General features: G+C 42.6%; 1 protein-coding gene across 3 annotated transcripts in view; it reads left to right on the top strand.

The window, feature by feature from the left end:
* Positions 1 to 24,072, top strand: part of LOC135259519 (palmitoyltransferase ZDHHC5-A-like) — a 42,587-nt gene that overhangs the window by 4,419 nt on the left and 14,096 nt on the right. For all 3 annotated transcript variants that reach the window (XM_064344016.1, XM_064344017.1, XM_064344018.1), the window contains exons 2-6: positions 10,708 to 12,806; positions 17,896 to 18,017; positions 20,082 to 20,239; positions 20,692 to 20,864; positions 22,547 to 22,649. In XM_064344016.1, coding sequence (XP_064200086.1) covers positions 12,655 to 12,806; positions 17,896 to 18,017; positions 20,082 to 20,239; positions 20,692 to 20,864; positions 22,547 to 22,649 — 708 coding nt within the window. In that variant the 5' untranslated portion in view covers positions 10,708 to 12,654. The remainder of the gene's footprint in view (positions 1 to 10,707; positions 12,807 to 17,895; positions 18,018 to 20,081; positions 20,240 to 20,691; positions 20,865 to 22,546; positions 22,650 to 24,072) is intronic.

The following is a 24,072-nucleotide window of genomic DNA, read 5'->3' as shown; positions in this document are numbered from 1 at the left end:
TAATGGATAAGGTGAGCATATGGACAGTGGAAAACAAATCCTAGATCAGCTGTCCTGTGGTGTTAGGCCAATGTGTTGTAAAAATGAGGAAGTCTTCAAACTGTGTTATCAGGAGGATTGTGTGTTGGAACAGTGTGTTATCAGAAACAGTGTTGTGTAGCATATGAATGTTGTGTTTTCAGAAATGTGTGTCATCGGAACAGTGTTGAATTTGAGGTTGATTTATGTTTAATATGTGTGTATAAACATAGGTGGCTGAGGCTGATTTTACTTTTTGACAGAGTACCGGGGTGAGGCTGATTTTAGTGCTTGACAGAGTATAGGGCTGAGGCTGATTTTACTGTTTGACAGAGTACAGAACTTAGGCTGATGTTAGTGTTTATCACCATGCCAGCAAAGCATTTGGCCTGGCAAATTGGCTTCTAAAGATGTCCCTTAGGCCATTCTCAGGCATTTTTTCCCCCAGAGCCAGTCTTTAGCTGCCTTAAATGGGCTTGTGCATATCTGAAGAAGAGTGAGCAGTGACCATGTTGCTTTCTCTCTTATAACATCAGACTTCATCAGGAAGACATGATTATGTAGCAATAAGTACATAATGCATAATTGCAGACTGTCATATAGCATACGGGGGTCTGTGTGTGTGCATGAGTGCATGCGCGTGTGTGAACGTGTGTGCGTGTGCGTGCATGTGTAAGTAAGTGACAGGATGCTCCAGTCCTACTTTGCGTTTAGTGAGATCATGGAAGGGACTGTTTTCCTAGTGAGTGACAATGCTGCAGAGAACCGGAGTAAAATCAGCCAGACAGCGGTCAGGTTAGAACAGAGCTGCCAAACAGCGGGAGAAGGCCACAACTAGAGGGGGATTCCTGCAGCTGCAGTAGGTCAGCAGGGTTGCTGCTCGTTCTGTTTCTGGAAGTTACGCAACAGAATTTTTTCTGTTTCTTCCTTTGTCTCATTCTCTCTCTCAAACGACGACTGAAGACCCACCTCTTCAGGCTGCACCTCTCCCCATCCCTCCCTTCCCCCCTGTAAATGACTAAACTTAGGGTTGTAACTAGGCAGCTGTTTCATAGGTGACTTAGGCGCATCAACTGTCTTAACGACTACTTGTATTTTTATTTATTTTTATTTTTCCATAGATTGCGTTGTTGCCGTTCTCGTTGTTAGTGTTAATCAGTTTAACCATCAGGGTCCAAGTTGAACTATGCGGTTGTTCCCTGTACTTGGACCGGTACTTCTCTCTAGGGGTTTCGTCATACTTGTTCCTGGTTATGGTTATACACTTTGTTGTAGGTCGCTCTGGATAAGAGCGTCTGCCAAATGCCTGTAATGTAATGTAAATGTTTTGTACACAATGTTTTGTACATTACAGGGAAACTTGAATGACTTCTTGAAGATGACTGGTAGTCCAGTGCTATGCTGTTGTACTCACAATTTTACGTTCTTTCCTTTTTCTGTGTAATTGAGCTGAAAGATGAAATCATCTCAGTGTCTATATCAGGCCATGGCCATCTGGAGTTCTGCAGGTGAGGAGGGTTACCTGTGTAACTGGCTATGTCATTCGATCAGTTCTAAGTAGCTAATGGCAGACCCTGTGGCTCTCCAGCACTGAGATTTGGGGCTCTATTATAAACGGTCCCAATAAAGACAGGGACCTAATTTACATGTATAAATGTGTGCGTAACGGCAGCGATTACACACATGCTAATTAAAAAATGCAACCCTGTGCATTTGGAAGCCCATGTAATGGTGATAAGGATGTGAAATCCCTGTCACTCAGTGAATAGGGTGCATGGGGGTTGGGATGGGCACGATCGATGTCTGGCTCTTTTAGGAGTTCTAAACACAGCCTCTGATTGATTGTTTCTGTGCCCTGCAAAATGGGGAGTGTGGATGAACATTTTGCATTTAACCATGGCATTGCTATAGTCTGTCTGTGTGTGAGATATGATGACCTGCAGCTGGGCAGTGGCACCCTATATTCTGTGTCTAAGCTTTTAGTTATGGGACAGTTTGCTTTGAGTTTTTATGTCTCCGCGACGGCACAGCTGTGGCCGGAGGCGTTATGTTTTCGGGTTGGCCGTCTTTCCATCCCGTCCATCCGTCCCATTCTTGTGAATGCGATATCTCAGGAACGCCTTGAGGGAATTTCTTCAAATTTGGCACAAACGTTCACTTGGACTCAAGGATGAACTGTTTACATTTTGGTGGTCAAAGTCACTGGGACCTCACAAAACACGTTTTTTCCTTGAGAGAATTTCTTCAAATTTGTCACAAACGTCCACTTGGACTCAAGGATGAACTGATTAGATTTTGGTGGTCAAAGGTCAAGGTCACTGTAACCTCATGTCACCATCCCATGTTGAGACTGCTGACCTCCAAGCCTTGATACCACCACCCCAGCACATCATTGCGAAAAACAGAGCACTGGCTACTGGTTGGTGGAAGCATACAACCCCGAGGCGGTATTTCTAGTTTAGAGTTTTTAGTTTGTTGTTTTATTTTTCGGGAATGTTTTAATTTTGGTCTAGCTGTTTCTATGTTCAGTGAAGCATATTTTGGATGCACTGGACCTTTTGCAAGTTTGCGGATACTAGTTGCTTGGCAGCAGGTTTCAAGTGATGCTGTGTGGGTAGTGTGGCACACAGTAGGGTTTTTGGGCGTTAAACGCAAATTGTTGTTTGCATATTAACCTGCTAGTCCTCTGTTTGCCAGCCGGTGCTATGTGTTTGTACTCCCAGACCAAACACACACCTTATAAAACCAGCCTCGGTGAATGTACTGTGTGACGGGTCTGTACTATAGAGATTATTATTTGCTAGCTTGTGCATTGTATGCAAGTCTAAGACACACTGGACAGCGCCTAATTGCTGAACAGGTGCAAACCCCACATAGAACCTTATGATACTATGAGCCTGATGAGGCTACTCATTTTACCTTACTGTACTATGAGTCTGACCAGGCTGCTAATGACCTTAAACTGCTATGAGTGTGACCAGGCTGCTCATGACCTGACAGAGAGGTATGGAATTTGGTTAATGAAAAATTTAATTGTTGATTGATTGATGTCTAATAGGTCAGTAAGGCCAGTTAATTATACATTATGAAATTATTAATGATTAAGCCCTTAGCGCACATTCCAAATCTGGCCAATCCTTGCCCATTTAGGGGGTACCCTATTTAAAGCTTTAAAATCCCTGATGTGAACACAACAGAGACTTGAAAAATTAAATTCAAGTCTCTGAATGAAGCAAGGCATTTGAACCATTTACAATACAAACTTAGATTAGTTTATATTCATGATTTTGGAAGAAATAAAGTGCCACAAATGCAACTGTCTGGACAAAAAATCAAAAATGAATTTGCAATGAAATACTGCGAGATTGAATTTATGCAGCATGTTAAACTATATAGGCCTATGTCCTGGATCAAGAACTCCTTGACCACAAGTTCATAAAATCTAAGGGTGGAGATGTAGAACCCTATGAAGCAAAAACTAGGCTAAGCAGTGTACCCAGCGTCTCCGAATCTGTCCAAAATGTCTAAATTCTGCATTGCTGTAAATCAAAACACATTCACATATTTCACTACAAATCAACTGTTTTCACTTAAACTCACTGGTGCATCATTTTCAAGTGGTAATTACAAGCTTTCCATCAGTACAGTGGTCTAAAATATCTAGGGGTCCAGAAACATATCCAAAATCTCTCCAAAATTGAATAAAATGCTTTTTGTCCATTATAAAGCATATAAAGGAGCCCCTTATGAGGGTTTAAAATGAAACATTGATATCAGATTAAAAAATAATGCAAAAATATTGTCACACAATGCGGTACAGTACCTAAATGTGTAATAATTAACTCGTGTGTATTTCTATACTCTGTATTTTGGAAGATACCCAGGCGTCACAGATGCGCCTATATTTCCCAAACGGATTGTCCAAGACAATATATGACCACGCAGTCTTAAAAGGGACATCTCTACACGTAAAACCAACAGTAAGGTTTTATATTTATTCAATATTTAGTCCCAGATATTGACTGTAGAATGACATGGTATCATTTTTAAAAACTTTTTCTCGTTTATTTCGTTATTCAGTGAGCAGCGTTTTCACTGCTGTATAGGCATATCTTAGGGCTATTGTCAGGTTTATCTTGTTGCTATGACGGAATACGGTTTTTTAGTGGTGAAAGAATTTTTTTATGAATGCCAAGATAGACAATATTGTCCATTATGTCAAGGGTGGGGGGTGTTTTTTAGATGAGACTGCAGGGAGGGGGTGTGTGTTAAATGAACGACGGGAGCGACAATGGTGGGGCTGCGAAACTCCGTTTTCGGCATAGTTGTCATGTATCGTCTACTAATGAAACTGAAACAACGCGTTTCTGTTTTCATCTCACACTTTGGTTGCAGTAGCACCGAATGTTTGACTTTAGTAATCTAGGCACGCGGGCGTGCCCACCACTAGGGGCTGTGCGCTAAGAGGTTAAATTCCCATTAAATTTTCTGTTATTTTTGGGCACCAGCACAATCATAGATCTTTTCCACAGGTTGGGGACTGCCCCGGTGTCCAGTGACAGCTGGAATAGCCTCTGGAAAGGCCGCGCCAGCTGATCCGCACATGCCCGTAGTGTCCTACAGCTAATGCCGTCTGACCCAAGGGTTTACACGTCTAAAGTATGATCTAACATCATCTTTAGAAATTACAGCATCCACATCCACCATATACCTTACTTTCATAATGGCCTTAGCCTGTTCTAATTAAAAATTACGTGTATCAAACCTACAGTAAAGAGTTTTGGAGATAATCGTATCCTCGCAAAATTGTATGTCCTGAAATAGCGAGCGCATCATCGATGTTATCAGTCCCGTCTGGCACTGTGTCCCAGTCGGTGCACTCCAGGCAGTCTTGGAGGGCTTCAGTCGCAGCAGTGGTCCAGCTTTTAACCTCCACCTTTTTCGCCTGCTCGCACCGTAATCGGGGCTCGTAGGCCGGCGCCAGCTTTACCATGTTATGGTCCGAGCTCCCCAGACCACACAGTGCCTTGGAAAAGGCGTCCCGGATGTTTCCGTAGCAATGGTCAAGACAAGCTTCGTTGCGGGTGGGGAAGGTGACATACTGCTGGTACGTCGGTAAATGTTCACTCAAACTGCAGAGTTTGAAGTCCCCCGTAATAAATTTGGCTGCGTCGGGAGCCTCTGCCTCAGCCTGGGATAATAATAGTTCATGAATGATAGTGGCAGCAGCCTGTGTGTCAGCGGAGGGGGTGATATAAACAACAAAAATTCTGATTTGGTGTATTTCCCGAGGCAGATAGTATGACCTTAGACTGAGCGCCAATAGTTCAATGTCCTTTGAACAAACCTGATGCTTCGTTGTAATATGAGCTGGGTAACAATATTTCTTGTTGATGAGCACACACACTCCTCTGCCCTTTTCCTGGAGTTCAGGTTGTGGCCCATCCTCACGAGAGTGTAGCCCTCTAGGTCGACAGCTGAATCAGGGTCCTTCTCCGTGAGCCAGGTTTTTGTCAGGCAGATAAGACAGAATTGCCGGTAATCTGAGAGGTACTGAGTGCAGGCCTGCAACTCATCCGCCTTATTCCTTATGCTCTGGACATTGCCGAGCATAATAGATGGAAGTGGTTGTCTATAAGGCTGCCTCTTAATCCGCTCCCGGACCCCACCTTTCCTGCCATGTTTCCTTGCTTTGATGGTATTGCCTTTGACACACTCCGGTGGTAACAGCGATGTGTCATTGTAGCGGAGACGCGTTGCAGAAGATCTAAAATTGATCAAAACGTCCCGTGTGTAGGTGAGCCGGGGTTCGGGGCCGCTGTTTGTGGCCATATTTCTCCGTATTCTTTGTGTTTTTTCTGGAATCTCCTGCTAGAACGGCTTAAAAGTTCTAAAACCCATTCAGCTTGCAAACTAAGCTTGCAAATGCTTTAAAGCATTCATACATAGTGGATAAAAATGTTACTCACTCCCTCACTTTCATGTCTTTTGCATTATACATGTCTCAGTATTTCTTGTGAGAGTGGTGGTGAGACTGATGTTTTATTTTTATTTTATTGAAATAAAATGCAAACAAGAAATATTACAATTAGTAAATATTTAATAATAATTAATAATAATGTTTACATCACGCAAATCAGAGAGTGTTCTACCTGTAGGCTATAGTGTTTCTCAGTTGTAGCTGGGCTAACTAGCTAGTGTAAGCCAATTGCTTTTTATCCTATGCTCATTACAGGCAAGTTTAACCTCTTAGCGCAAAGGCCCTAGTGGTCGGCATGCTGGCGCGCCGAGATTGCTGAACTCAGACATTCAGTGCTACTGCAACCATGCAACCAAGTATGATTGAACTAGAAGAGTGCACTCAGTAGAGTGCAGATCTCCGCCAGACGAAGCAGTTGTTTCTCGCTTGCGGCCCCTACCGGCCGGTTAGAGATTAACTGCAGACAGATCCACAAACACACACACACGCGACCAAACGCACAATCCCCTCCAGGCTACTGCCTGGCGGAGATAAAAACAGAAACACTTTGTTTTAGTTTCATTAGTAGACGATACACAACAACTATGCCGAATACAGAGTTTCGCGGCACCACCATTGTCGCTCTGGTCGTTCATTTAACACGCACCCCCTCCCTGCAGTCTCATCTCCAACTACACCCCCCACCCATGAGGTAATGGACAATATTGTCTATCTGGGCATTCATAAAAATATTCTTTCACCACTCAAAAATCGTATTCCGTCAAAGCAACAAGATAAACCCAACAGTAGCCCTAAGATATGCCAATACAGCAGTGAAAACACAGCTCACCGAATAACGAAATAACGAGAAGTTTTCAAAAATGATACCATGTCATTCTACAGTAAATATCTGGTACTAAATATTGAATAAATAGGGTAAACGTCCCTATTAAGCCCATGTACCATGTATATAAGCCCACTTGCAACTTCTGAGTCAAATTAAAAAAACTACATCATCATTTTTTGCTGTGTGATGTTTCTTCCAACGAAGCTGCTTGTTACATACATGACACTTTTTATTGTAAGTCAGTCAGATTTGTCAATATTGAGTTATCAAAGCACATGTGTGACATGTGCCTGCTGATCCCAGAAGAAGTTGCAAAAAAAAACTTGGTGATTTTGGTACCCTTAGAAGATAACATTTTTTGCATATTTCTACTCCTATTCTACTGCATATTTTGGTAAGTACTCATTTGTTATCAAAATTTAAGTGATTAGTGTTTTGAATGAGACATGTTAGAATATTACTTGAATTAGAAATATTGTTTCTTTTGAAATCAAAATATGAGTTTTAGCATGCTAGCAAACCGACCACATGCTGCATCAATACAGTAGCTGCATAGTATGGTTCATTGCAATGACATAAAGCATGATAAGCATGAATTTTTACATTTTTGCATGCAGTTTATATTATACTGTTAAATAGACAATAAATGAGTATGTTTATCTTTATTTTTTAATTAACATTTTTACCTGGTGGGCTTAAAGGGGACGCTAGCAAAAAAATCACACTGTCTGGGGAGGAGATAAGTGAGTATAGCTAATTACTTCTCTGCACAATCAATTTATACTTTTCATGTTATGTTAGTGCACCATATATAGATTTATTTCATATAGTTGTTTTTTTAATGTCATGTGCGTAGAATAAAATATTCTGTCTTTTAACCATAAATTCACTGATGTTCCCTTTAAGCCCACCTGCTCTCATTAAGCCCACCTGACTGTGTTTCAATGGGGATTTTCTCCCTTTTCACCTTTGAACCATTTTCCTCCCAAATTTTGACCTCGCCTGATGAATCAGCTTCATAATTCAGATAATTAATACCCATATTTAAATATCAGTGATATTACATAGGTCAATTCATTCTGGATAGACCTATATTCTATCCTAACATTAGCAATAATTTTTTAATCTTTACTTTTCAGATGAGTTTTAGTTCGGATGACTAAAACACGAAAGAACTACAGTTCATGCCCACGCATGATAGAAGCGCAAGTTCATCCTCTGCAAAGCAGAGCTGGAGGGACCTGGACCATTCTATTTGCGCAATCATGAGGTCATTGAAAATCTGTACAAAAATAAGATGAAAGCCATGAAAGACTTGTTAGCTGGCAAGCAAAGACAACCACAACGTGGGCAAAAGATTGAAACAAACAAACATAATTAAGCTTAGACCACCCTATAACCTATGTTATGTTACACTACTAAGATAGGTTACATGGAGCAAATGATAGCCTTACTAAAACGATACAATCACCTCAAAGAGCATAGGCCTACGTTTAGTCTAGGAGAAAGTAGAAATTGCAGAAATGTTGACATCTTTCTTGTTTATTTTGTTTTAAGTTATAGGCTAATGATACATGAGCTTCAAGATGTCATGACTGATGTCTCCTCACAATGAACTGTATGTTTTAATGTTACTCCACAATGATTGGTTTTAAAATGTGTTTTTACAATGTTTTCAAACTACTAGCCTGAATGTGATTACCATTTGAACATAAATTAAAGTTATTGTTTAATTGTAAATCCTGAAATTGAGTCATTTACTGTCCCAATACTGACATTAGTATTGAACCTGCAAACTGTTTTTCTTTCAGTCAGCCGGTCTTCAGAAATCTTCATAAAAATATCTGCACTTTCAACCAGCTGGCTGGACCAGAAATTTTGGCCAATTTCAAATGCCAACATACGTTAGGTACCCATTAAGCCCATGCCAGACTTTTGACATATTTTAACAAATTAAACAATAAAAACATTAGAAATTGGTATAAATAAATTATTGACACTTCAAATGAGAGATTAGACTTCCATTTTAACTAAAATGTTCTCACTTAAATTGGGGCAGTATATATTAAAAATGTCTGAAAAACGGATTTGGTGGGCTTAATAGGGACCTTAACGTTGGTTTTACGTGTAGAGATGTCCCTTTTGAGACTGAGTGTTCATATATTGTCTTAGACAATCCGTTTGTGAAATATACGCGCATTTGTAACGCCTGGGTAGTGGGTACCTTCCAAAATAGCTGTGCGTGATACCACACGTGTTCTTTATGCTGTTGTCGCCCTTTTTAGTACAGTCTAGCTTGATTGACAATTCATTTATTCAGTAGGTGAGAATATAAGTTTTCTAATGATGCTTTCGAACATGTCTAATTTTGCTCTTGGAATAGCGTATTATAGGTCAGCGTAACCGAAAGGTTTCTCATCATCGCATTCACTTACGCATTTACTCTGTGGTTGCAGTAAAAGATGCTGCACCAGACGAAACATTGTCAACGATTTTTCGTAATTTCTTGGAAAATATTAATTATTGAGGACTTCTGGGCATAGCTAAGCCATATGTTTGCTGATAGACCTAGATGACATCGTTTTCTGGTGCAAAACAGAAGCGGATAGAAATGTATCATTGATTTACTGTCTGTCTCTATCTACTGAACACATAAGAATTCATCATCGCTATGTAAGTATTACTGCTCAAAATATATCAGTTATATACGTAATTTTTGAAATTGAGTGTCTTTAAATAGGTTAGTGGTATTTTATAATGAGGATATTTCACACTGTAATGTAAGCGTTCGTTGGTAGTTGGATATCCTACCAACTTTACCTTTCTAACATCTCCTTCCTGGTCTCATATTATTTATATTTATGTGCAGTGTCATACGTGCTGTGCTGGAAAATAAGCAGCAACCAGAGAAACTTTTTTGTTTAATTGTATATTTGTTATTAATCACTGAGATGTAATTCGTACAAGTACACAAGTACACAGTTGGGGAAAACACTTGTTCAAAATTGAAAAAAACTTTTTTACCATTTCTTGCATGCTTGCTTACTTAGCCACTGATAGCGGTCACGTGACCTATTCCGAATCTGTAGTGTCTGAAATTGTCTCCTTTTCATTACTGAATCCTTCTGGAGTGCTTTATGTTGATTTCCTTGTGTTGTGTAAAGGGATGGAGTGAACCATTCCGAATATAGCCAGGCTGTGGTGTGGTATCTTTCATTAATTACTTTTGTGACTATTACATTACATTACAGGCATTTAGCAGACGCTCTTATTTTAGCCATTTATACTGCTGGATATATACTGGAGCAATGCAGGTTAAGTACGTTGCTCAAGGGTACAACAGCAGTGTCCTACCGGGGAATCAAAGCTGTGACCTTTAGGTTACAAGACCAACTCCTTAGCCATTATACTACACTGCTGACTATAACTTCATGTGTGCAACATTCACATTAAGGTAGTTTAACCTTCATCTTTAGATAAAACATTGAATACTTGTGGTAATTTAATAAGTCTCTTGATTTTAATCTGTTTTAAGTTGTATATTTTAATAAAGGTTGGCCCAACAGGTAGCTCTACCTATCAACAAATTTGTTGATTTAACTGATGATCGAAACTTTGATTAATGATTAACAAATTCAATCAAATGGATTTATTGTACATGTTGGATAAGTGAGGAGGATATCATATAGTGTGCTGAACATTAAATGAGGGTGTTAGCTGTTAAAACTGCTGGATTCAGAAATGAAACATTTTTCTTGATCCTCCTGTCCCTGACAGCATCCTGTTGGACATGAAGTAGAGTAGTTATAATGGCAGTGATATCTATAAAGAAGTAAAGGTAAAGTAAATAACTACAGTAATAATCTGTCTGTCTCTTTCATAGTGGTAGGACAGACGCACAGTCGGACAGACGGACGGGTCCAGCCCTGCTGATTTTCCCCCTTTGTGGATAGGACCGTCCAGAGTGCTCCTGTATCCCGTCCTGTTGCTGACTCAGGAGGCAGGTCCAGGTGCATGGTGCACAGGGCCCTATCCCTGCAGGGGTCCTGGCACTGAAGGGTTGCATGGGTCGCATTTCAGTATGGCTCGGATACAGGACGGAAGCAGCTGCCTCTATGGCTACTGCACAGCTAATGCCCTGAATTTTAATCCCTGTCTTCCACATCACTGATCTTTTTTTGTTACATCTGAATTATTGGTTTAAAGACTCCAGGTGTGTGAACTGAATTTTTATTTGATTGAAAAATAATTTATCAGATAAGAGGGATTTTATAGCACCTCGGACTACCACTCTGCCAGCTGTTTGCCGGTAACGTAAGAAAAAGCATGGAAACACGCCCGCCTCGCAGATAACGGGATTATAGCTCCGGACAACCATTGAGGAATCTGGGGTTTCTAACAGTTTTTGGGGTGCTGCCTGATTGGGTAGCTAAATTCTGGTGTGTGTGTTTAACCTGGACCTTGTGTGCATGTGAGCTAGAGGGAAACATGCCACCTCACCTCTCTTCATGGGGATTTGGTGACTAGCCCCTCCCCCTTGTGCGAGAGCCGCCTGACCAATCTTAGCAGCTGTTTGTTACAAGAGAGCAATGCTCTTTAAGGTACTGGCAGGAAAGAGAACAGCTATCTCCATAACTCTTTCAGAACCATTCTGCATTTCACCAACCCCCTTCTCTCCAACACCAGACAAAAGCACACAACCCCTGCTCCATGCCATTCAACAGCCTGTCAGTCATCACAATAGTGCCTGTGATTGGCCCCTAAATTCAGGAGCTCTCTAGCTCTACCTATCCTATCAGTGTACAGTACCTGGGACATCAGCTGGGCGTCTTCACGTCATTGCTTTTTATTTTTCCACTTTTTGTGTGAGTGGAACTTCCCTAGCTGCCCAGGACACACGTGGACCAACTGCCCAGGAAATGAGTGGACCAGAGAAACACCAACGGGAGAAACATCTTTTGGAACTGCTATTAAAGTCACTCTGAGTGCCATTAAGAGATTGGTTTGTTTGCGCAATGGGTACAGAGGGTTTAACTTGGACAAGTTTCTGCCCATTTATTTTGTACAGTTACACCAAATACACATAAAATATATTGTAAATTTATTTCAGAATTTTTTTTCTAAACGACTGCACTTGTTTTTTTTTATTTTATCACAATATCAATTATAATTTGAATTTGTAAGAGTTTTAAAACAAAATTGAGCTCCTTGATTGTCAAGCAATTGTTGCACAAATGCATAATGCATGTTGCAGTTCATCACGACAAGTAAGATTTTTAAAAATTCATCATTTAAACATTTTTATTCTGAGAATCAGACCATTTTGAGCATTGAGGTTTTATTTTGTGTTCTTACTTAAAGCAGTCAGTCTGTAATAGTACAGCGGAAACAAAAGCAGAATTTCTGCTCAGCCTTATTCATCTGAACGAAGTCATTTCCCTGTCTGCTACTGCAGTGTTAATGTACTGGCTGTACAGAAGTATATCGCTCATATCTAAAAAAAAAAATTTTTAGATCTAATTTGAACGGTGAACCTCACTGCTGCTATTCACACAGACCCCTTCCCATCCTTGTCTCCATCTCCCCACCCCTGCCCCTTCATAAATATGCATACATTTAGTACCCCGTCCACCAAGAAAGTAGACGACAAATCCTCTTCACTCTCTGACTCCCCCTCCCCTCCCTATCCTCCACATCTTTTCTCTTTATCCTTTATTCCCTAATCCATTCATCCCTTCCACCCCCTTAAATCTCAGGTTATCCCCCTTTTCTCCCCCCACCCCCCCCCACCCCGCCCCCTCACTCTCTCTCTCTCTCTGCTGTGCTGGTGATGCCGGGGGGCAGTAAAAGTGGGGGTGTTGGTGGCCTCTCTTCCTCACCACCTTCCTCTCCCTCACGGCCAGTACGCCCCAGTCGCTACATCCCCGTCTCAGCTGCCACCATCTTCCTCATTGGCTGCACTGCACTGTTCTTCTGCTTCACGTGAGTAACATTACCGAATGTACACGCTTACACGCACTACGCTGTTCTTCACGTGAGTAGCATTGCTGCATCTACACGCATCTAACAGCACTATGCTGTTCTTCTACTTTCTGTAAAATTACCGTATTTACACACTTTACCTGTTGTGCTTTACAAGTAACATTACTGTATTTAGACCCATTCATGCACCATGCTCTTCCTGCTGCTGCAGAGCAGAGTAGTCGAGCAGGTGTAGAATTGAATCATGTCCTGTAAGTAGACTGGGGCTGTCCTGATGACTGCAGTGTAGGCGAGAGTCAGGACATTGAACCTGATCCTGGCAGCGACCGGTTGCCAGTGGAGTGACCTCAGCAGAGGAGTGATATGGGAGAACTTTGGAAGGCTGAAAATGAGTCGGGCAGCAGCATTTTGAATCATCTGTAGTGTCTTTATGGCACAAGCTGGCAGGCTTGCAAGGAGGGAGTTGCAGTAATCAAGATGGGAGGTCTCCATAGCCTGGACAAGTAGCTAGGTGGAGTCATGACTGGATTATGGACCGGGCCAGTGGGGTCGGTGCCCCGGGGCCTCGAACTGCCAGGGGGCCTCCAAGCCTCAGGCCGCGCGTGGTGGCCCAAGACTTCCGAAGGAAGCTGAAAGCCAGGGCCCTCAGTGCGCACAGCGCAAGCTGACCACTAGGCCCCTGGGTGCTTATTGCGTGAGCTAACCACTAGGGCCCCCCAGACTTCTCAGCGCTTACAATGTAAGGGTCCCCGGGCCCCTTGGTGTTTAAAATGTGAGCTCACCACTAGGGCCCCCCAGAACCCTCAGTGCTTACAATGTGAGGCCCGCAGATCCCTTGGTGTTTAAAATGTGAGCTGACCACTACTGCCCCCCAGACCCCTCACCGCTTACAATGTGAGGGCCCCCAGACCCCTTGGGGTTTAAAACGTAAGCTGATCACTAGGGCCGCTGGGCCCCTTGGTGCTTACAATGTGAGGGCCCCTGGGCCCTTCAGCGCTTACAGTATGAGGGCCCCCAGGCCCCTTGGTGTTTAAAGAGTGAGCTGAACACTAGGGTCCCTGGGCCCCTCCGCGCTTAAAGCATGAGCTGACCACTAGGGCCCCCGGGCCCCACAGCGCTTACAATGTGAGGCCCCTCGGTGCTTAAAGCGTGAGCTGACCACTAGGGCCCCCAGGCCCCTCGGTGCATACATCGAGCGTAACACCTGGGCCCCTTGGTACATACAGTGCATGCTTAAAACGAGAGCCTCGGAGAGTACAGTGCTATACAACTGAGCCACTGGTTGGCACACTACAATATGCTGTGGCATGATACAATATTCACCAACAAGTCTGTTCATTCTGCATAACAGGACAGTTTGAAGGGCGTCATATTATGGCAAGCCGTTTGTTATTTGACTTACCGTAACTAGCTATCCCTTTATTTTAGCTAGCTGCCCATGTTCCCTAGCTAGCTGCCCATATGATTCAGCTTGTTAACAGAAATTAGTTAGCCCATAGGTGTAGATTTCGGGGGGGGGACAGGCAGGGGTTAAATTGGGGGTGGACGCAGGTGCATGGCGTCCACCCACCTTTGGTAAATAAATAAATAATTTTGACCGGCAGTTTTACAAATAGCTATGACAATCCATTTTTGTAGGCCTAGTCCATGTGTTCCCTCTAGCCAGTTACTCGCTCAACCAATCAAAAATCCGAAGAAAAAAAAAACTCAAGAGGAACGGTCGTTTATATAGACAGGCACAGAAAGAAAAATATCGTTGATTGTTTGAAAGCGGATGCGTTAGGTAATTTCATTAATATGTCATTTGATCTATGCAACATTTTAAAGAGAGATGAATAAACAGCCCCCACGAACGCCAGCTATTATTAACGGCAACTTTGTTTGCTTGAGCAAAATCAGCAGGTTGCTGGTGAGCTGAAAATCGGTGAGGTGCAAAACTTTCTTTTAAACTAATCATTGATCTCAACCTGTTTTCATTAGTAATTTTTCTTTATAATCAAGCGTGCCAACGATCGGATTAATAAAATGGCAAGTAGCCTAACATGCAGCGTCTTCATACCGTGTTAGAGGGATTAAATCATAAATTCAATTTATCTGTTAAAAATCCGTTTTAATCAAGTAGTCTATACTTAACAAACAAGATACACCAGTCTGTTATCTACCGTGTTAGCTTTCAGAATAACCCAGCAAAAACAAAACCTCCACTTCAATTTTGTTTACAGTCTACGCATTGCAAATATTTGACATGAATAGGCCTACGAGTGCGGAGAAAGAAGTGCATTTATCCGCAAACGATGTTGATTAAAAATGTGCACAATTTCGTACTGCAAATGAAAATGTAGGCTATAAGGCCTAGGCTACTTGCTAAAACTACCTATTTGGGGAGAGCTGGCTATATATGATAGTATTGAGTAACCTATTTTGTGGATTAATTGTATTGATACTCAATGAAAATCGGCGGAAGATTCCGCCACTGCTTAGTGATTAAAACGGATTTTTCTAAATCGCATTTATCATTTAATCTCCCTAACACAATGCGAAGAAGCTGTGTCCCTTTCCAATTGATTAGTCAGATGTTTGCATGCTTGTTAATCACTGAAAATTAATTAGAACAGTTTGAGATCAATGATTAGTTTAAAGGAAAGTTTTGCGCCCCACCAGTTTAAGAAAGATGGATTAAGGAGGAAGTAAGTGAGGACAAGAGGCGGATGACCGATTATTTTCGTGGGTAAAAAAAATTCTCAGCATTAATGACACTCAATAAACTTGAAATATATTATGTAAACGCTTGCATCAATAGTATACATTCTTTTAAAAATGTTTTCCTTAATTACAATTATGTGCACAGTACATTAAAGATACAACTATTTTGAGCTGCGACATTCATTGGTTTGTACCTTTTTTCACCCACCTCCCAAATCCCAATTTAATCCCTGGACGCAGGGGATACGTCCCCCTCAATATTTAGAACACGTGCATTTGTCCCGCCCCCAATAAAAACATGAAAGAAGCATTTCCACCATAAATTGATGCAGAAAAGGCACAAATTGGTGTATAAAAATTCACCAGAATGCAGGAAATGAAGTGTTTGACACTCAAAATTCCCTGGGGGAGGACCCCCAGACTGCCCACTTAATGTCCCCCCCCCAGTGTTCACACAAAACCTACACCACTGAGTTAGCTAGCTGCCATTTTTGCCAGCTAGCTGCCCTTACAACCAAATTAGCTGCACTAAAAAGCCAGCTAGTTCACTGACTATCATCCTAAAACTCAGCTGTCTAACTAATTAGGTGGCACACAACTTAACTAGTTAGTTAGGTGGCATTTGTTCGCGGGTCATCTGTGTGAAAGTGGTATAAGATAAAGGGGTAGCTAGCTACAGTGGGTTGAATAAATGTTAAAACAGCATGCCAGTCATGATGCTTAAATCAAAGCTACTAGCTAGCTAACTATTAGTTCAAAACTATTATTTGTTCAAAACATGGGATGCTGTGGCCTTGGGAATAAAAACCTCATTGAGAGCTTATTAGCTAGCCCAATTGGACAAGTATGCTAAATGGACGTTGTGGTGTTGGTACACACTAGCACACTGTTTAGTGGTTATCATTTAATAATGGGGGGGTTGGGGGGCTCTAAAAGACATGTGCCCAGGGGCCTCACGGGACCATGATCCGGCCCTGGGTGGAGTGTGTAGTCAGGTATGATGTACAGGATGAATCTGCAGAACCTTGTTGTGCTCCTTTAGGTTCAGCCGGTTGTCCAAGACCACCCCAGGCTCTTTGCAGAGTGAGAGGCAGTCACTGTAGTGCCCTCAACTGTGATTGACAGCTCACGTATTAGGGAGGTCTTTTTGTGGAAGAACAGCAGCTCAGTCTTGTTGAGGTTGACCAGGTGGTGGCTGACCATCCAGGTTGAAATGTCAGCCAGGCAGGAAGATATTTTATCACTAACCTGTAAGGGGGGGGGGGGCGGACTCTCATAACAAGCAGATGAGAAGCAGAGGCAGACACTTTGTTTTTCCCAGCACTTAATATTGTGAAAATGATATAGGCCAAGCCACTAGGCTATAAATCACACTGTAGACTACGCCAATGTTGACAGTTCCCATCCAAAACTGCCAAAATGTCATGGAATGCAGTAAAAATGGAGCAAACTGCAGAAGTGGTAAAAAAACGTAACTGTCAAAAATGGCTATAATCACAGATTCCACCCCCCCTCCCCCCCATCCGTCCCCCAGAATGTGAGCATCCTGATATTCTGTTGAAATTCCCCCTGGGTACTCGTGGACTAAGGCTCATCCTAATGCCCGTTCCTAGTATATTCATTTCAATTTTGAGGACTTTATTCTGTCTCGCTTTCTCAGTCTTGTGTCCTCTGGCCACTTGGTTCTTTAGTTGTCCAGATTAATAACAGGAAAAGCAAAATGTAGGCCAACATCTGTCATGTTAAATGAAATGGTCCTTCTCTTTGTGCGTAATTCCCTATAAAGTCTCTCTGTATCCCATCCCTCCCTCTCATCCCATATTCTCTTTATTTCTCTTATTCTCCCTCTCGTTACCCCTCATTCTCTCTCCCTCTCTCTATCTTTCCCTGTCGTTCTGCCAGAGCGCTTGTGGGGAGGGGCCACCCAGTGGCCTATAGTGTGGGAAATGTTAAAGGACAGTGGTTAAACTTTATACAACAAAAGAAAAAAAGATTCATCAACTAATGCTTTGATCACTAATTTAAGATGAGAAGTTATGGATCTTTTTAAGATGAAATTACAATGTTTTAAAGCTGAATGAAGTCACAGTTATCTGGGCAAAAGGATGTGACACAAAATCCAGTGTCTGTACTTGGATGAGCCAACGAGTGGGTAAATCAGCATCATGCTGGTCACTGTCCAAGATTGAGGGATACCAAGCCCTTAGACACTCACATGGAGACAGGGAGACACAGAAACAGAGACACTCACCCTGCCTGTTGTTTGGAATGGTCACAATGGTATCAGTATCATGTAATATGTGTGCAGTTGGACTAGCTTTAGTGTTAGGCGCCTTCTGCAGTGAAACAGTGTTTTAACTTTTAAGCCCACCCCCCCCTCCCACAGGTGCCCCTGGCTGTCCGACAGGTTCTCTGTTGCCATTCCCATCTACAATGGAGTCGTCTTCCTTTTTGTCCTCGCCAACTTCTGCATGGCCACATTCATGGACTCCGGCATCTTCCCCAGAGGTACTTGCTCTCCTTTTCTTTTTGTGTTTGCCTCAACCAAAACCACAAATGCCAGAATCGTGCGATAATCCATTATGCATTTGACTGGATTCTACTGTATTAACTTATCCTGTGCAGATTGAACTGAGAAATTAAAATTTGAAAATCCTTTAATGTTGTGTAGGGTACAAGTAACACCAGTGACAAAAAGGATGGTGCAAGCATTCTTTGAGTGACTATATAAAAATTATTTAAATATAGAAAGCTGACATTTGTGTAGATTCAGTAAGTTAAAGGTTAATTATTATTGTACCCTAAATTTTGAGTAACAAAAATGAAACTCATTTCTATACATAATACAATTCCAAATACCACTATTCCTGTAGAATAAACCACCCACAATGTGTAAATCCTTCAGTATGGGCTATATTTTCCCCTCAGTTCTGGTACTTACAATATGTAATCCTTCAATAAATATTTAAATTGTCCCAATTTTTTATCTTGGTCACGCATTTAATTTTTTTACAGCCTACATCTCAATGTATTGTGGTTTCTTGAAGGCCTACATTCTAAACTTTACATTCAGTGCGTTGAGTTGATGGTGGCAGTAATGCTGGACTGACCTCAATTTGTTCCACACAAAGTCACCACCTAAGCCCTATTTTGAGCCTGGAAAATCTCTGCTGTCCTAAAAGCTGCGTATGTGCTAGCAGACGAAGAGGAGACTGTGCTAAGGGCTGTATTTATGTGTTAGAGGACTGAGGGGCGACACGTTAACAGCTGTGTTTCTGTGCTAGCAGACAGGGAGGAGGGCAGGCTGTGTGCTAGTGGACAGAGAGGACACAGTGCTAACAGCTGTGTTTCTGTGCTAGCAGACAGGGAGGAGGCTGTGTGCTAGTGTACAGAGAGGACACAGTGCTAACAGCTGTGTTTCTGTGCTAGCAGACAGGGAGGAGGCTGTGTGCTAGTGTACAGAGAGGACACAGTGCTAACAGCTGTGTTTCTGTGCTAGCAGACAGGGAGGAGGCTGTGTGCTAGTGTGACAGAGAGGACACAGTGCTAACAGCTGTGTTTCTGTGCTAGCTAGACAGGAGGGCTGCTAATGGCTGTCTGGACACAGTGTACAGCTGGATCGTGCTACACTGAGGCAGACAACAGGACACGTGCAACGGCTGTGTTTTGTGTGTAGGGGGGGCTCTAGGGAAGAGGAACGTGCTACAGCTGTGTTTTGTTAGTGGACAGAGAACGAATGCTATGGCCTGCGTGGTGCTAACTAGGACCAGGCAGATGGGAATGCTGTTGTTTGGAGAGGCCTAGAGAGACTGCTTACAGCTGTGTCTTTGTTAGTGGACAAAAGGACTGCTAATTGTGTCTGTGCTAGCAGGAAGAGAAAAAACTACTAAAAGGCGGCTCATGTTTTTGTGGGGTGCAAGTTGGCGGCACAGAAGGAACAAAGGCTTTTGTGTGGCATAACATTCAGTGTTTCTATGTTAGTGGACGGAGAGGAGATTGTGCTAGCAGGGGGAGAGGAGACTGCTAACAGCTGTATTTCTGTGCTTGCAGAGGGAGGTGACACTGCTAACAGCTGTTCCTCTGTGCAATCAGATAGACAGGAGACAGTGCTAATGGCTGTGTGTCTGCCAGCAGATGGAGAGGAAACTGTGCTAACAGCTGTGTCTCTGTTGTGGAGAATGGACAGGAGACTGTTAATGGCTGTGCCATTATGCTAAAGGACGGAAAGGAGACCATGCTAACAACTGTCTGTTCTAGAGAATGGAGAGAAGCCTGCTAAAACCTGTGTCTCTGGAGGAGACTGTGCTAACAGCAGGGTCTCTGCTCACGGAGAGGAGGCTGTGCAAATGGCTGTGTTTGTGTGCTTGGAGACAGAGAGGAGACTACTAAATGCTGTGTTTCAGTGCTTCCGGATAGAGGAGATTGTGATAGCAGCTGTGTCTGTGCTTGGGGATGCAGAGGAAACTCTGCTAATTGGTGTGTCTTCATGCTATCAGAGGGACTGTGCTCTCGGCTGTGTTTGTATGCTTGCAAAGGAGAGTAAACTTGCTAATGGCTGTGTATTTTTGCTAGCGGAGGAAGATGAGGATAAGGAGGATGATTTCCGCGCCCCACTCTATAAGACTGTGGAGATCCGTGGCATCCAGGTGCGGATGAAGTGGTGCTCCACTTGCCGCTTCTACAGACCCCCCCGCTGCTCTCACTGCTCCGTCTGTGACAACTGTGTAGAGGTACCACTATGCAACCCAGATACAAACGCTACACAACCGCTATACAAATGCTGCACAACTGTGATACAAACACTACACAGCTGCCATACAAACGATACACAACCGTCATTGAAATGCTAGACAACCGCCATACAAGCGCTACACAACCATGATTCAAACACTACACAACTGATATAGAAGGGCTACACAAATATTATGGGATGCTGTCACCCCAGCCAACTGAAACCTTCCCTTTCCTGAGTTATGCTGTCGGCAATTGTGCATCGCCCGGCGGGGCTGCTGACCACAGTCATTCCTGTAATGGTCTGGATTTGATACCAGTCTGTAGGGACCATCAGTGCCATAAGATGAACCACCTAGCAACCCCTGTGTTATAACATGAAGTAACATATAAATGTACCCTGCCCTTTTTCCCTTCTCCCCCTCCCTCCTTCTCTCTCCCTCTCTTGCAGGATTTTGACCATCACTGTCCATGGGTGAATAACTGCATCGGCAGGAGAAATTACCGTTACTTCTTCCTGTTCCTGCTGTCGCTGACAGCGCACATCATTGCTGTGTTTGGTTTCGGCCTGCTTTTCATCCTGTTCCACACCCAGCAGCTGGACCGTGTGCACTCTGCCGTCACGTATCCTACACCTTATACCCGTCTGTCTGTCTCTGGCTCACTCTGTCAGTCTGTGATTCCCTCTCAGCCTCCCTGTGGTTCTCTTATTTAACCCCTTAAACATACAGGATATATTTATTCTGAAAAACAACAAAGATATCCAAAAATCGCTTTGTATCTTCTATATTCTGTAATGGTTTTATGCACTTCTGATACTGGACAAATCAAGATTTTTTCCCCCAATCGAACCCTATGATGTATACAACACCAGGAAAAAAGTTTGAAGTGGATTGAACAAAGCAGTCAAATTTAACATGCGTTTTTCCAAAACTGGGCCCAAATTTCCCGAAAACCTCTCCATTTTTTTTTTCCAGTCATATTCCACATCCAGGTGCTAATTCCATTGAGGACAAAACAAATATTCTTTATTTACCCATTCTCTCTGTTTGACTGCACTGTATTTCAGTCAAATGCTGTTTCTGTCCTTTTGGAGAGCTTCTGTGTACAAATTGTGTCCATATTATGTTCATGATTAGTTAACACACAAACTACATTCACGTAGCAAGGTAAAACTAAGTGGTTTGATTGTATCTAAGTGCTGTGACCTGCAATTAGCTGCCAGACTGCTGTAAATCAGGCTTTTTCAGAAGCAAACCTGATCACTACAGAGTGAGAGGTCTCTAGGAAGAAATTGACTCAAATATAAAATCTAATCTTAAACAATTTACAATACAGTGCCTTTTATCAAGTGTCTTTTATGCAAGCATTTACCGGTAAACAAAGCTCCAATAAATTGTGTGCTAAATTTCCTCTCATGCGCTATGTGAAAACGCAAAGTGAAAGTAAGTCGGTACATAGTAGAACATCCAAGCTGTAGTTTCAGCTAGAAGGAAGCTGTAAGTTACGTTTGAAAGCTGTGTAAATGAGCTTGAACAGCACGACAATGTATGATTACTGTAACAGGGTTTCAAGCAGGGGCAAACGTTACGATAGGTAGATCTTAGAGAGGGTAGTAGTAGCTTGCTTTTAGGTAATTTACCCGGCACTAGAATGTCTAATTGAGAATTTGTTTAGGTGTGTAAGGTAAGAAGTTGCTTTTTTTAGAAAATCAGAACTTTTCGTGTTTGACATTCTATTTACATACATAGAAATGCTCATTTTCAAAACGCTTTCAGCTCAATGGAAATAACACATAATGAATAGTGACTTTTGCTAGCTTATATGCAAAGAGCCGATTGATTGCTTAGGGACCAGAGGGGGATTTTAGCGATATCAACACCATCACTGTAGGATTAGCAGTTTTTTGATTTGTTGCAGACAGTTATTGGATTACAAAATACCACAATCATCAGCCTGGGGTGTCAGTTTGGGGAAGAGACTGCCTTGTTATTTCTTTTGTTATCTCTAGTGGTTCTACCGATCGAGTGCGGAGAGTCTGCACTTTGCAGCTGTGTAGGTGTTACAGCAGTGCATTTTGAATCAGAGACCAATGAAAGCAATAATTTAATAGAATGCTATTTTTAGATGCCGGTGTCTGATTGGGGCTATAAGAAATTAACCTGTAGATCTCTGTCTATGGATCTATCTGTGTTTGTTTATCTCTGTATACATTTTGGCTCTCTCTGCTCCTTCACATTCTCAAAATGGCTGTGATGTGTATCTGTCTCTGTGTCCATTTTGGCTCTGCTCCTTCACTCTTTCAGTATGGCTGTGATGTGTGTGGCCGGCCTCTTCTTCATTCCAGTATCAGGGCTGACTGGCTTCCACATTGTGCTAGTGGCTCGTGGCAGGACCACCAATGAACAGGTGTGTGCGTGTGCGTCTCCATGAGTTTGTGTGTGCATGAGCATGTACAGTGCCTTCGGAAATATTCAGACCCCTTCACTTTTTCCACATTTTGTTACGTTACAACCTTATTATAAAATGGATGAAATTAATTTTTATTCTCATCAATCTACACACAATACCCCATAATGAAAAAGGGTTTTTTGAAATTTTGGCAAATTTATTCAAAATAAAAACTGAAATATCACATTAACTTAAGTATTCTGTCCTTTTACTCAGAACTTTGTGGAGGCACCTTTGGCAGCGATTACAGCCTCCAGTCTTCTTGGGTATGACGCTACAAGCTTGGCACAACTGTATTTGGGGTATTTCTCCCATTCTTCTCTGCAGATCCTCTCAAGCTCTGTCAGGTTGGATGGGGAGCGTTGCTGCGCAGCTATTTTCAGGTCTCTCCATATATGTTTGATCAGGTTCAAGTCCGGGCTCTGGCTGGGTCACTCAAGGACATTCACAGACTTGTCCCGAAGCCACTCCTGCATTGTATTGTCTTTGTGCTTAGGGTCGTTGTCCTATTAGAAGGTGAACATTGGCCCCAGTCTGAGGTCCTGAGCGCTCTGGCGCAGGTTTACATCAAGGATCTCTCTGTGCTTTGCTCTGTTCATCTTTCCCTCAATCCTGACTGGTCTTCCAGTTCCTGCTGCTGAAAAACATCCCCACAGCATGATGCTGCCACCACCATGCTTCACCATAGGCATGGTATTGGCCAGATGATGAGCGATGCCTGGTTTCCTCCAGACGTGACGCTTGGCATTGTGGCCAAAGTGTTCAATCTTGGTTTCATAAGACCAGAGAATCTTGTTTCTCATGGTCTGAGAGTCCTTTAGGTGCCTTTTTGGTAAACTCCAAGCGGGCTGTCATGTGCCCTTTACTGAAGAGAGCTTCCGTTTGGCCACTCTATCATAAAGGGCCTGATTGGTGGAGTGCTGCAGAGATGGTTGTCCTTCTGGAAGGTTCTCCTATCTCCACAGAGGAACTCTGTAGCTCAGGTGGGCATTGGGTTCGTGGTCACCTCCCTGACCAAGGCCCTTCTCCCACGATTGATCAGTTTGGCCGGGCGGCCAGCTCTAGGAGAAGAGTCCTGGTGGTTCCAAACTTCTTCCAATGCTGCACAAATTTTTCTGTACCCTTCCTCAGATCTGTACCTCGACAAAATCCTATCTCAGAGGTCTATGGACAATTCCTTTGATTCATGGCTTAGTTTTTGCTCTGACATGCACTGTCAACTGTGGGACCGTATATAGACAGGTGTGTGCCTTTCCAAATCATGTCCAATCAGTTGAATTTAGCACGTGAACTCAAATAAAGCTGTAGAAACATCTAAAGTATGGTCAATTTGAACAGGATGCACCTGAGCTCAATTTTTAGTGTCATAAATGTGATATTT

The sequence above is a fragment of the Anguilla rostrata genome, chromosome 7 (genome assembly GCF_018555375.3).
Source record: "Anguilla rostrata isolate EN2019 chromosome 7, ASM1855537v3, whole genome shotgun sequence".
NCBI lineage: Eukaryota > Metazoa > Chordata > Actinopteri > Anguilliformes > Anguillidae > Anguilla > Anguilla rostrata.
This window is presented reverse-complemented; position numbering and strand designations above follow the sequence as displayed.